Genomic DNA, 14697 nt, shown 5'->3' with positions numbered 1-14697 from the left:
GCCAGCATCTTGAGGTAAGAACTACTACCCCATGTCATAAGGAGGACAGAGCACAAAGAAATGATGTAACCTGCCCAACAGGTTGGGGTCAGGCAAATAATTTGCCATGACTCCAAGAGCTCTGGATCACACTCAGGACTCAGGCTCTCCCCCAAGTGAGGGTTAACAGATAAAGTCACAAACCACTCCCTTGGAAGAGACCAAATGGTTTCCACTTTTGAGCCTTGAGTACAATCGTTTTCCATAAAGATAATAAAGATAACAATCTATATTTGTGTGTGAACTTCAGAATAAATGGACTGAAGTACTCTGATACCTAATTAAGAAAACTGACAAGAGAGTTACCTGGCATCACTACAAAGGAGCCCTGGGGCTCCATGGCAACCAGGCAGGCACTAAGGATAGAAGGCGAGTCTGCAGCAGAGATTCCACACATCCGGCATACGTCCTTGAGCCGTTTACTGATTGTCTGTAGTGAACATTCTCCGAGGAGGATACTCCAATCTGGAATCAAATACCACAGTCTCACACAGTCTTTGAAATGCACACTGATGTGAGCTTTGAGTGCTTTACCAGTTCTGCCTGATAATTGAATTTCCAGGATTGGGCCCTAAAGGGAATATGTCTTTATACAGGTTCCCCTCCTTGCTACAAAGAAAATGTTACTTGACCTCGATTACACTTCATTAACAAGGGAACAAAGGCCTGCCATTATGGAGACTGAGGTTACGCGGGCCCAGCACAGACCCAGGCAGATGTGCACAAACTTCCTGTTGGGGATGCCAGTCTGTTCTGTCCTTTCTCCCCCTCCTCCAGGCCTGACTCTTTCACACCCTCACAGATACTTTTCTTCAGAAGAGAGCATAGTTGGGGGTGAACCTCAGTTTTGTTTACTGCTCTAGGTTGGTTGTTTCATCAAAGGCAAGCAGCAGAAAAAAAACAAGCAGACCCTTTCCTGGCATGCCCCAAACAGCTGATAAGCAATGGGTACAAGTAACATGCTCCAGATAATGCCACATTAGTTGTTCAGATTAAAAAGGTGGCACAAATTTTCTATTATCCAAACAAAGGCAGGATATCTCATCACAAAACTGCAAAGGGTAATGTTACTCTGGGAACTGAAGAGCACTCGGCCCTCCCTTTATTCTGACCCTGGCCACAAAGGAAGCGCATCACTGTCACAGGACTGCAGCCACACACTGTCACATCCCAGAGGCACGCCACTCCACCTCTCCACCGCCACATGCCTACTCTCCCTTAAAAAGCAGCTTAAAAAACCCCAAAACTTTCACATTTCATATTCCCAATGAACAGCGAACTGAAGTGGCTGAAATAAAAAGGGTCAAGGAGCATGGAGGAGGGCGTATGTTTAAAAAACCACAGAAAAACCCGAGATGTGAATTCAGTATTTAAAAACCAAATAAGAAAGAAAAGCCACTATGATTCTTTTTATCACACACACTCTGGTGATAAAGAACAGAGATTCATAAAACTGAAATCTGTGGACCCGTATCTGCTACTGCCCCACAGTAATGCAAGGTGGTACAGAGCTCGGTTCCCCAAAGGAAGAAACCCGTGTCCTGTACACGAGGCTGTTTTCTGTGTTTACTCCTTGAAGGTACGTTTTCTCTCAGTCTTTTGATGGAGTCCTTGGTCACACTTGTGTCCCTTCTAAAAAATCATACAAGGGAGGGCAACAGCTCCAATAATTTTCCAAAACACCAAATAACTAGACTACTAGGCTATATTTTCATCCCCTCTACTTCTTTTCTATTATATTCTAACTTTTCCCAAGGGTTAAGAGTAGCTTAAAGCCTTTAAAAAATAAGATTGACTAAAAGGTATAGCAGGAGAGAAGACAGGAATTCTGACAGAAATGAAATGATGAATCCCCTATGAATTAGACCTCCAGGCTACTGATACAGATTCATTATAAGTATAATATTCTTTTTAAAATGAAAAGGGTGATATTTTCCTATTGGCCTAGAGTATGATTTAATAAAAAAAAAATTCTGTGTATAAGATTCCTAAGCAAACACTTAATACATATATTTGTATTAACTGCTGTTAAACCCTAATAATTAACCCCTCTGGGCACTTGATACAAGACAAGTTATCTCCATATCAGGGGTTTTATTTCAGGGTTTTCCAAAATACCTGATATAAATTTCACGCAAAGAAATACTACGCACACTCCAACACAAGGGTCCGCAAACCGGTCCGCAGGCCAGGTCGTGCCCACCACCTGATGTCAGCAGGGTCTTTTGGGAACACATCCGTGCCCGTTCAAGGGGGTATTGTCTGTGGTTATTGTGACAGTACAATAGAACAGCTGGTTGCTCAACAGTGACCAGCTAGCCTGCACAGTCCAAAATATTTACTCTCTGGCCCTTTACAAAGAAAGTTGGCCAACTCTGCCCTAATATACACTTGACACACGCAAAACTACCAGGCTAATCTGTGACACAGGCTTGCTTTTGCACACGCCTTAGAAAAAATCACATCTATATGCGTATACTGGACTTTTTATAAATACGCCACTGATGGAGCTTAAAATAATCTAGGCCTGTTCAAATAAAACTGTGTAAGTAGCGCCATGAGGATAACGAATGAGCTGGGCTTAGCGTCAGGCAAGGCAGCTGCCAGTGGTCAGTGGTGTTACATGGCACTTACTTTTAGTCCTTTGTTGTATTTCTTATAGGGAATATAAATTGGTGGATTCAGCTTAAAAAAAACAAAACAAAAAACCTATTCTCTTAAATTTCCAGACCACAGACTATCAGACAATGGTGATATTTCCAGTTTGCAACTACTTGTCCTTGCCAACAAGGATGATCTTGTTATCATGCCACTAAAACAATACAATCTCCTCACCATCAACCACCAAAAACAAACAAGTAAATGCAAGTAAAGGCTGTATATGACATTTACCATCATCCATAATCTGATATAAAAATTTCCAGGTAAAACTGACTTGTTCAAAAAAAAAAACTGCTTGTTCTTCTCACTGACTCAATATACAAATGTTAGAAATTTTAATTTAGTGTCACTTTTATAGATTAATATAAAGAATTATTTTTCTGCTAGGTTCAATATTTAAAATTTTCTTTGTAAATGATTCTGTTGCTAATAAAAAGTCTAAAAATCACAAGTTTACCCTGTACATTTAAAAGAATCAGAAAATATAACGTCCTCTATCTACTCTTACTACCAGCTTCACTGTTTTCCCCCTCAGCTTAGTTAATGAAGTTAGCTCAGCCCTCTTCCTTTCCTTTGCTTCAGGAATTTCTCACCTTTGAGTTCCCCGTGGCCTAGACGCCCGAGTCGCCCGATCACAACTCTCCAGGGCAGAGATGTCATCTGGACAATACCGACGCACCACTCCCACAGCTTCTGTAGTCCGATCTTACGTGCAGATACTTTACTCCTCCGTGACCTTAAATCAATGGAAAAGGGTCCCCAAATGAGTCAGAGCTATTACTCAGTAAGACAAAACCAAGAAAATTCCAAAGAACCCACCCCCATGGTACCCACTGTATTTAGGTAGGAGAGTTAGAAATATCCATTAGCTGAGAAAAGGCACAGTGTCAGTTTACATGCACCATAAACACCAAGGCTCCTCACCTGTTTGGTAAAGCAATATTTACAATACAAGTTTCTAATAATTCTCCATGGAGGTCAGTGCAGGAAGCCAAAAGCCAGCGCTGGTCGTGAGACAGACAATAGCCCACAAAGAGCACGTTGTATTTCTGGCTCGCTTCACCGAGTGTCTCTCCCGGCTCCGTCTGCTTCTCTTTGATTGGGGCCAATATAAAAGGAGGGGAGTAAAGCTGGATCGGGCTGGGCCGCTGAAATAAGAATCAAAATCAAAATCAGTAACAACACAGAGCAACTCAACTCGGTGTTCACAACAAAACCCACATAGCACTGAGGGAAACCAGGGAGAAATGACAACAGACTGCACCCTGACTAGTCCTATAAATAAATAATGGTACAAAAAGACTGTATAAGTCACATGAGCGAGGCAACTCAATCAAGCCAGTATTTCCTTATGAAAATAAATAATTGGCCCAACTTAGTCATTAGGAAAGTCATTAGGATTAAAACCACTATATACCCACCAGAATGTCTAAAATACAAAAGAGAAACGTCATCAAGTACTCATGAGAACAGGGTGACTAGAACTCTCTCTCACTGCTGGTATATGATGTGCTTTGGGAAAGTACTGAACATCTGTAAAAGCTGAACAAACATGTACCCTCTGATCCCCCACCCTGCAAACGCACATATATGCTGACGGGTATAAGCATGTTCATAACAGTATCCATTTTATAGCTCAGAAAAAGGCACACAAAACTCACAAGCCATGTGGGATGTGTTACTTCTACCTTCTGATCAGCAAGATGTTTGTGAAAGCAGGAAAAAAGAATTCCAAAAAGAAATGGAACAACCAAAAAAAGATGAGTTAATGTTTGCAAATGCAGAAGAATAATTTTTCTACGAGAAGGCAATCCTGAAATTCAACTACTCAGTGTAGGAGGGGAGTGACACGTGTCTGGGAGGCCGATGGTCCTTTGATGATGTACCAGTGAAGCCTCTGAAAACTGTGATGTTAATTCCAGGCAACAAAATGAATGAAATTATGGAAAAACTGAAAGAACATCTGTCTGTCTAACCCATCTCCCATGAACCGTGGTGGGCTTGCTTCTGTTCAATTACCAGAAAACTTGGTGGAACCTTACTTAAAAACTCATGACTTTATTCAGTTGCAGGTCCTCTTAGAAAAAGCAGGGTTCTGTCACCCGTGTCTGCAACACATTTACAAAATATCTTTGCTTTTAAAATTTTGGTCAAGTTAAGAATGACTGCTTAAAAACTTTTCTAGTAAGAAGAAAAATATGTAGTAGTAATTTAAAGAAATCAATAAAAACTTCTACTTTTAGTTTTTAAATTAAAAAAAACAAAAAAGCTCAGAAGAGAAAACATCATAAATAACCATCAATAGTAAAATGGATGCTAAGCTGTAATAAAGTTACACAAGCAGAGCATTAAATGGCCAAGAGAATGAGAAAACCACCACAAGCAACAAAATGGATAATTCTCAACACTGAATCAAAGAAGTCACACAAAAGATTGTAAATTATACTTCCATTTATATAAAAGCCAAAAAAACGGGCAAAATTACATTGTTACAAGTCGAAATAGTGATTACCACTGGAGTGACTAGAAGGGACCTTAGTGATGGATGCTTGTTATGCTTTATTTCTGGCTCTTAGTTACATAATAAGTTACATAATTTTACTTATAGAAATTCAGCAAGCAGTACACTTACTGACTATGCCAAAGCCTTTGACTGTGTGGAGCACAATAAACTGTGGAAAATTCTGAAAGAGGATGGGAATACCAGACCACCTGACCTGCCTCTTGACAAGCCTGTATGCAGGTCAGGAAGCAACAGTCAGAACTGGACATGGAACAACAGACTGGTTCCAAATAGGAAAAGGAGTACATCAAGGCTGTATATTGTCACCCTGCTTATTTAACTTCTATGCAGAGTACATCATGAGAAATGCTGGGCTGGAGGAAGCACAAGCTGGAATCAAGATTACCAGGAGAAATATCAATAACTTCAGATATGCAGATGACACCACCCTTATGGCAGAAAGTGAAGAAGAACTAAAGAGCCTCTTGATGAAAGTGAAAGAGGAGAGTGAAAAAGTTGGCTTAAAGCTCAGCATTCAGAAAACGAAGATCATGGCATCTGGTCCCATCACTTCATGGCAAATGGATGGGGAAACAGTGTCAGACTTTTATTTTTCTGGGCTTCAAAATCACTGCGGATGGTGATTGCAGCCATGAAATTAAAAGATGCTTACTCCTTGGAAGGAAAGTTATGACCAACCTAGATACCATATTGAAAAGCAGAGACATTACTTGGCCGACTAAGGCTATGGTTTTTCCAGTAGTCGTGTATGGATGTGAGAGTTGGACTGTGAAGAAGGCTGAGCGCCAAAGAATTGATGCTTTTGAACTATGGTGTTGGAGAAGACTCTTGAGAGTCCCTTGGACTGCAAGGAGATCCAACCAGTCCACTCTAAAGGAGATCAGTCCTGGGTGTTCATTGGAAGGACTGATGTTGAAGCTGAAACTCCAATACTTTGGCCACCTGATGCGAAGAGCTGACTCATTTGAAAAGACCCTGATGCTGATAAAGATTGAGGGCAGGAGGAGAAGGGGACGACAGAGGATGAGATGGTTGGATGGCATCACCGATTCAATAGACATGGGTTTGGGTGGACTCCAGGAGTTGGTGATGGACAGGGACGCCTGGCGTGCTGTGGTTCATGGGGTCGCAGAGTTGGACACGACTGAGCGACTGAACTGAACACTTAAGACTGGGCACTTTTCAGTATGTATATTATACTTTACTATGTGTATGTGTGTGCAATTTAAGAAATCAAAGCATTAACTGTTACCGAAGACAAATATTTTAGATAAACTGTGATGAAATTTAACCTTTTTGTTTACAGCTATTACATACGTATCAGTATTTAGTAGACTACAGCAGGGGTCAGCAAACTTCTATAAAGGACCAGACAGCAAATACTTTAGGCCTTGTGAGTCTCTTTCACATAATCCTCTCTTTGTAAAAATGTAACCATCACTCCCATCTGACTGCTCATACACATGCAGGCTGCAGGCTGGGTTTAGCCCACAGTCAGAGTTGCCAGCCCGTGAATTCTATAGCATAAGAAACGGTAATAATGGAATTACAGAATTAGAGGAGATTTTAGAGATAATTTAACCCAATTCCTTCATTTCAGGGATACAAAGATATTCAACAACTTGTTCAAGTTTCAAACCTAACCTTATCACTGATCCATTCACTCTCCACAGACCTGGAAATTTCATACCGGAAAAACCAAAAACACATAGCCACATAAAAACTCATACACAACTATTTAGAGCAGCATTTGTCAAAACAGCCAGAAAGTGGAAAAGTCCACACGTCCATCCACTCATGGGATAAACAAGTTGTGGTCCATCCATATAGTAGAGCATTATTTAGCCACAGAAGTGTCATATGTGCTATGACATGGAGGAACCTTGAAAACATGATGTTAAGTGCAAGAAGCCAGACGTAACAGCTTACATGTGGGATGACTCCATGTACATAAAACAGCCAGAACAGGCGACCCCACAGAGATAGCAAGTGAGACCGTGGCTGCCAGGAGCTTGCATGAGGCTGTGCCACTGCAGAAACTGCGAATCCCTGGAAGCAGAGGACTGGTATCTTGCTCACCGCTGCACAGTCGACACCTAACACAGAGTCTGGCAGCAGACACTCAGATTCAGTTGCCGAGTGAAAGTACAAAATTCGACCTACAGACTGAGGGAGAGGCCACATCTAGCAGGAGTCAGTACCTTCACACAAGTGAAGATTTATGGACCTCAGTAAGTATTCATGTTTGGTTCTTAGGTTTTTAATTAAGTCAAACAACTGATTTCTCTCTTCCTGTTCCAAAGCAAAAGGAAAGAAAGCATATTTTTGCAATTTATTTTCATCTGAGCCTCACTTTGTCTCATGAACTCTCACAGTGTTCTGCCAGTATATAATCTTTTAAAACATTACATAATGCCTTGGGATATCTTAATATAGGTAGTCAGTCTTTACTCACTTCTATGAAAATGCAGACTGCTATTAGCTGTCACTTGAAATTGTGATAGCTTCTTACGAAAGCATAAGGAATGACTGCATCTGAATTGTACAATAACCACAAGAGGTAAAGAACTAAAAAATTTAAAGTGTATACAGAAAGGACAAACTCATGATTTCCAGACATAAATAAGAAGTAGAAACGGATATATTACAATTCTAAAAAAAGCTAGTAGTAGAGAAAATAGATGACTTGCTCACCAAAAAAAAAACAAAAACACCAACACACAAACTCAACAAACTAACCTAGAATTGCCAACGACAGAACTTTTCTGTAACCCCAGAGTGGATGTAAGCTGTCAGCTAAGCAGTTCCCTTCCTTGGGACCAAGCTGACTTGAACCAGGTTACAACAAATGCGGTATTAAGTAGTAGGTTGGTTTTTTTTTTTTAGTTTTCCAGAAAAACATTACCAACTAAAATTAGCAATTTGGGATATTAAGTTCTCTAACAGTAAAGCGTTGTTTGCTGGCTCTTATTAATGGGTAATTTTTCATGCAAAAGTTGTGGAATTGATTTTTGAAGGCTTTTAAAGTCCTCAACACTGCCCTGTACATCTATCTTCAGGAAAAGATGATTTAGTAAAACAACAGCAGTGTACAACTCTGGTTTAAAGCATGTTTGGCTTGGTGTTTTGGAGGTACACATCTGTGCAAGATAGAGTTAGGAAGATGGAGAGAAAACACATTCATCCACACACAGAAGCACAGAGACCAGGGGAAGAGAAAGCATGAGAAGGTGAGGGGCCCGTGTAGAGTGAACACACACAACAGCTGCTCTGGGAGGAAAGAGCTGGGGGAGGTAGAGGTAGAGACACAGATCAGCTTCCAAAATTAATGAGCAAAATCAATACAGGAAAGCAGAACATTAGTAAGTAAAGTAAAGAGGATAAGTGTATTGTTGCCTTAGGTCTTACATCAAGAAAAAAGCAGGAGTTTGCTTGCCTCCTTTCTCAAAAGATTATGTAAGTTCAGAGAAGTTACCTCCTCCCTTTCAATTTAAGGATTAGAGAAATCTGCCACTCTTATGTAAACGGAGAAGACAGACCGAGCAAGTAACTCTCCTGGCTTGCATCTTTAGTAGAAAAGCAGTCTTTGCAAATTTCTGCCCGGCTGCTGCCTACCTCCGGGTTCTTGAGAGTCATCTCAATGCTGGCGGCAGGCCCGAATCCTGTGAGGGATTTAATGTGGATCTGTGTAGGCAGAGGTCGCCTGCACTGGCAGTACACTGAAAATGCCATGGACTTCAAGTATTGAATGTAGAAAACTTGCTCATCCTTCATTGTCTGCAGCATGTACTGGCAAGGCACAATCTACAGACACAAACACAAACAAGACTGGAAACAGATCTCATATGCTAACAAGGCAGCTGGAAAATGAAATGGCATGAATTCTTTATTTGAATGGGAGAGGCAACTTTAGTCTTTAAATACAGAAATGCCAAACATAATATAATTCAATCTTAATTCCTTTCAGTAACACAAAGTCTTATATTACAAATAGCAGCAGTTTAAGAAAGGGTGTCACTCTGCTAGGCAAGTTACATTGTCACTTAGAAATTACCCTGTTCCCATTTTAGGGATAAATTCTCAATTTATTGTTGCTATGCCCTCAAATGTTAAAACTTGCTTTTAATATATTCCTCAGTTCTTACACTTAATACGCATGGCATCACTGGAATTATTGTCTAATCATGTGAGACACAGACTTTGACGAAAAACTATCAACAAACTACACCAGGAGCTTTAAATGAATTCTACAGAAATGAGTTAAAAGGGACAGTGATACAAAAGTCTAAACACCCATCATTTTTCACCTATTAAATTATAAACTTAAAAAATTATTACACTATGAAGTTTGCAAAGGTGCATTCACTCCTGAAAGAACTGTAAATAACTATAACCTTTTGGGAAAGGAATCTGGCATCATTTATCAGTATCTTTATCTAAGAATCCACTTTAAGAAATACTTGAATTGTAAAAGAGAGATTACACATAAAAATGTTTATTCTGGCAGTATTCATTTATTTATTGGTCACACTATGCAGTTTTCGGGACCCTAGTTCCCCAACTAGGGGCTGAACCTGGCCCCGGCATTGGAAGCACAGAATCCCAACTACTAGATTGTCAAAACAGTGAACGGTAGAAAAAAATTACATGAAAATATGATCTCAATTGTGTAAACAAACACAGAAAAGAGGTTAGAGAAACACCAAAATACTAACTAATAACGTCTGAATCTAAAAGGTAGAATTAAGAATACTTTTTTTTCTGTTTTCATATATATACAATTTTAAAAAATGTATTTACTTTCATAAAAACAACAACAAAGTAAATAAACTTGCAGTTAGTTACCTGGAGAATGAAAGAATTTCTCATATGCTCAGGTAAATTATCCAGCATTTCTGTGTAGCAGCGCATCAAACTCAACAGCCAAAAATTTCCAGAAGTAGAGTCTTCCTCCGCAGTGTACGTGAAGGGGTCCACCATGTAAATGACAACAGCGGGAGGGTAGGCTTGGCTGTCTGCAGAGTCAGGCTCCGTGGGAATTCCTATTCTCTCCCTTTCTGTAACACTGCAAACACAGCCACTTATGAGACATGCAACATAAATTATAAAAAATACATCAACTCCAGAGCAGACTGACTCCCTGGACAGCGATTACAGAGCAAGCGCAACATCAGTAGGGTACAAAATGAAGGCAAACCAAGTCAGCTGGCAACCAAGACAGATGGAAAATGACAGTGTGCTTCTCTAAAATGGGAGATCTCTTTTCACCCCCATGGTTTCCTTCTACAAAGATGTTTTATAATGCTGTTAATACAAAGAAGTTGAAAGTGAAAATGTTAGTCACTCAGTCGTGTCGGACTCTGTCCAACTGTAGCCCACCACGCTCCTCGTCCATAGGATTCTCCAGGCAAGAATACTGGAGGGGTTGCCGTTCCCTTCTCCAGGGCATCATCCCGACCCAGGGATCGAACCTGGGTCTCCTGCATTGCAGGCAGATTCTTTACCATCTGAACCATCAGAGAAATATTATTCATATAGTATTAATAGTAATATTAGTTACACTAAGTATATTAATTAGTAAGTACATACTATTATACTAGTAATACAATAATTACTAGTAAGTTGATAAGAAGTTCTCAAATTTCTTAACACTGAACCATAGATTGACAGTTGTTCCCTTCTTTGGGGAAGAACAGAAATACAGCACTTCACTAGATTTAGAGATGCGTGAAGTTGAGGGGGCTGGGGCACAGAGGAAGGGGAGCCCGGGGGCCCAAGCCGAAGCCACTCGGCTTGGTCAGAGTACTGTACCTTTCCTGTCCGTCCTGGGAGGGCTGCGAGGAGCTCTGCCCAGGCTCGGTGTCTCCAGCACAGCCCAGGCTCCCTTGCGTTCTCTCTGCAGCGCTGGCCCCAGTGCTGGGGTTCTGCCCCCCGACACTACCGCTGAATCCTGAGGAAGAGGTAGTGCTGATCTGGTTGATGATGGGAGCAGAGGCAGATGCGGAGACTGGGGGCCCGGCAGAGCCAGAGGTGGAACTGCTCGCAGCCGGGTTCAGAGAACTGCCGTTGGAGGTGGGATTAAACGCACTGCCCGCTGAGGGCGCGGCTGAGCCTGGATTTGAAGCTAAAGGCCCAGCGCTCCCAGGCGGTGCTTGGGGCTGTGCTGCTGCTGGTGGGGTCTGGTACTTAGGTGGCATCAACAGGCTGCTGTCGAGCTGCAGAGTGGCCAGATAAGGTGCTGAAAGAGGACACACAGAGAAGCAACTTCAGGGATGTTCTGCAGGTCTGGCTGATACAGAGACTCAGAATAGTCACATTCTAAAGAGCTATGCTTCCAGGCTGCAATACTCTGGTTCTGACACCCAAAATACGATGTCCACACTGGAACACAAGCTTGTACATAAACAGGGAAATAAACATGGGCTACTTATTATAAATTCTGGAAGCCTTATTTGGAGAACAGAAGAAAAAGGACAAAACCAATCATTTTGTTTTCAGGAAAACCAATCATTTTCCTTTCAGACCAACTCCACACACCTTCACTAAAAACTGAGAGGCCATGTATTCTCAGACATCATGGTATATTATGCTCCTATGTGTTTAACGCCTTATAAGCTAGATCTAAGATTCTATTGAGAATCTGGGTTAAAATTAACCAGTTAATACCAAATCATGCTGCTGCATTTTCGAAATGTGGAGTAAATCAGATAGGACTTCTTTAGGCTACTTTAAATAGCTTTTCAAAAATACACATGCACATAACAATTAGCATTTAACTACCGAGAACAAAGAGATTGTGCCCTCAGTCGCCTGCGATTCTTTGAGACCCCATGGACAGTAGCCCGTCAGGCTCCTCTGTCCATGGGATTTTTTCAGGTAAGAATGGGGGAGGGGGGAAACAATCTGCTATTCTACATCGCAAATTTGACTTTGTCACGTAAATTTCCATTTACCTAGGTGATGGCGGCAAACTTGCGCATAAAGTTTGAGTCTGGAATGATTGTCACTCTCCTCGCTGCCCCACGGCTGGCTGAACCACTCGCTCACAAGCTCTTCCGTCAGCTTCTGCGCCACAGTCCTCCCCACACGCATGATCCCGTCGCGCAGCACTTTGCAGATGGGCTTGTGCTGCCCGAGTCGGCACATCTAACAGAACACAGCAGACCCCACTCAGAACAGGGACGCTCCCTCCTGAGAGCGCACCGGCAGCCGCTGAGATGCCTGACATACTCATGGAGGCATCTACCTTCTTCTCTCAGCATCTCCACATGCAGCCAGACCAGGAATGCATTTGAATCTGCTCTCCTGTCTCTCCAAACCCTGGACCAGCCTCTCTAAGGAAAAATGTTCTTTCTGAAGAAAAAAAGAAATGCTTCTTCACCCGCTCCTGCACAAGGGAACACTGCTGAGCGCTACCTGTCTGCTAATGGTCAAATAAAGAGCCAGATTCCTGCCTACGAAGGCTGATGGAGACATATGTCCACTGAAATCTTTTATGTAATCCCTACTCTGGATGTTCTCCCTTAAGATAACACTAACATTTTATGGGCCATCTGTTACACTGTTACATTTGGAGATCTCCAAGAGCAGAGGCCACTAAAGCAGTGGACACGCTGACCACTTTTTAAAAGTAAATAGTTGTTTCAGCACAATGAGATCCTATTATTAACCTCCAGAACATTAAAGGGGTGCTTATGGTAAAGAATGAATACAATATATCTGCAAAAAGTAAGCTACTTAACTACATGTTCACTGGCAGGAGAGTCCATATAACTAGCCCATACTAGAGTTGATGAACAGAAGGCTTACCAAACCCCTAAAACATCCTCTAGTGTACACTCCTCTGAAGCAGGTATACATTACTGCCAAAAGAGCAATTCTGAAGTGATCGGGTAATCCTTTTATGTTCTGTAACTTATGCTGAGAGCTTCATTTAACAGAATGACTGGGCTTTAAAATTGCTTAGACAAGTTTTCTGCATTAGGGTAATTGTGATTCAGTATTATTATGCATCATGGACCAGGCACTGTTTAGAAATTACTGTTTCCAAGGGTTTCCTTTCGTGGCTTAATTGATGGCATTATTTCAGACATAAGTATCTTCTCTTTTCTTTGAAGCAACATGTAAGTTTACTGTTTCATGTGTACTCATACATTTATAGATAGTCAATTTCTGTTATGGAGTATTTTTGAAATTCAACTTGGCATCTTATTTAATAAACACTTTTGTAATGCTTATAATATGTAATGCTTATAATATGTAATGCTTATAATATGTAATGCTCCAAACACTTTATAAACACTAATTTCATTTACTCTCATCAAATATGAAGATTAATTAGGAGTATAAGGTACAAAAACTTTAGTGTATATGTACTTTAGCAGAAATGTACACTAACTCTTTAAAGACAGATATGATTCTAATTTTTCAAAAGTAACAGGACTTTATATACTAAATATACAAAATTATCTAACATTACTAGGATTACATTATTCATCTGTATCAAAACTGAGTATTAAGATGATTAAATAAAATATAACAGGGACATGAGTCATTAAACTTCTGTGTGATTCAGGAATTTTCCAGCTAAACACTTTTATACTGTTTTCAGGAACTACCCCCACCCCCAAGAGTAGATGCACTTTCTTTTCGTTCTGAACAATCACTATCCCCCGGTGAGTAGTCCTTTTAAACTCAAGCACATAAATGGGGGAAAAAACAGCTGACTGGATTTTAAGATGTGTTAGTAAGGGTGGTAGAGGAAAATCTTTTCAATCTAATAAAATATAAAGCTATGATGGGAAAACAACTTCCTGAAAAACTTGCCAACTTATCCTTTTCTTCATCCTCCAACTATGTGCAAATTTTCCTGGAGATCTATTTTGAAGATATTTATCCTTTAAAATTTAGCCACAACTAGATGCGACCTGAGGCCCTGCATCATACAGACAACTCTCACCTCATATACAGCGCTCAAGTCCCTGAAGAAAGTTTTGGCTCCTTCGAGCAAGGCCTCGTTTTCTGGACACACCACAATATAGGCAACATCACGGTGGCCCCCATATGGGTCCAACAACAGCCTCTCCCAAAACGGCAAGGAGAATGGCGAGATGGTGAGGAAGTCCTTGTCGTAGCCGACCAGCAGGGTGGGGATGGGCAGTGGCTCAGGAGACTCTTCAGAACCTAAAACAAGACTGCAGTTTAGGAAAGCTCTTGTGAGTCCGTTTCCCACCACCTCCACAACTGCGAATTTTCTGGCAATTTGTCTTAATTCTGGCATCGGACATTTTATTGCAGGCTGACATGATACTCTTAAAAGTAGTCTTCAAATCCTCTAATTAAATGGCCCCTGATGAAGAACTTTAATTAAATGAGTCAGAACATGCTTATAAAGGTTCAGTGAGTACAGACTAGAGCAGGTTAGTGTTAGTTCTCCAAACAAAACTATCTACCTTCCTCTGAGACAGGCACTG

General features: G+C 41.0%; 1 protein-coding gene across 2 annotated transcripts in view; it reads right to left on the bottom strand.

Moving 5' to 3' along the window:
* Window positions 1–14697, bottom strand: part of MED13L (mediator complex subunit 13L) — a 282965-nt gene that overhangs the window by 9952 nt on the left and 258316 nt on the right. For both annotated transcript variants that reach the window (XM_068989585.1, XM_068989586.1), the window contains exons 19-26: window positions 14184–14407; window positions 12178–12370; window positions 11036–11462; window positions 10070–10289; window positions 8840–9028; window positions 3625–3848; window positions 3294–3436; window positions 346–504 (exon numbers count right to left, since the gene is read on the bottom strand). In XM_068989585.1, coding sequence (XP_068845686.1) covers window positions 346–504; window positions 3294–3436; window positions 3625–3848; window positions 8840–9028; window positions 10070–10289; window positions 11036–11462; window positions 12178–12370; window positions 14184–14407 — 1779 coding nt within the window. The remainder of the gene's footprint in view (window positions 1–345; window positions 505–3293; window positions 3437–3624; window positions 3849–8839; window positions 9029–10069; window positions 10290–11035; window positions 11463–12177; window positions 12371–14183; window positions 14408–14697) is intronic.

Source organism: Capricornis sumatraensis, chromosome 17, assembly GCF_032405125.1.
Source record: "Capricornis sumatraensis isolate serow.1 chromosome 17, serow.2, whole genome shotgun sequence".
Classification (NCBI taxonomy): Eukaryota; Metazoa; Chordata; class Mammalia; order Artiodactyla; family Bovidae; genus Capricornis; species Capricornis sumatraensis.
The sequence above is the reverse complement of the archived record's forward strand: the minus strand, read 5'-3'. Positions and strand labels throughout refer to the sequence as shown.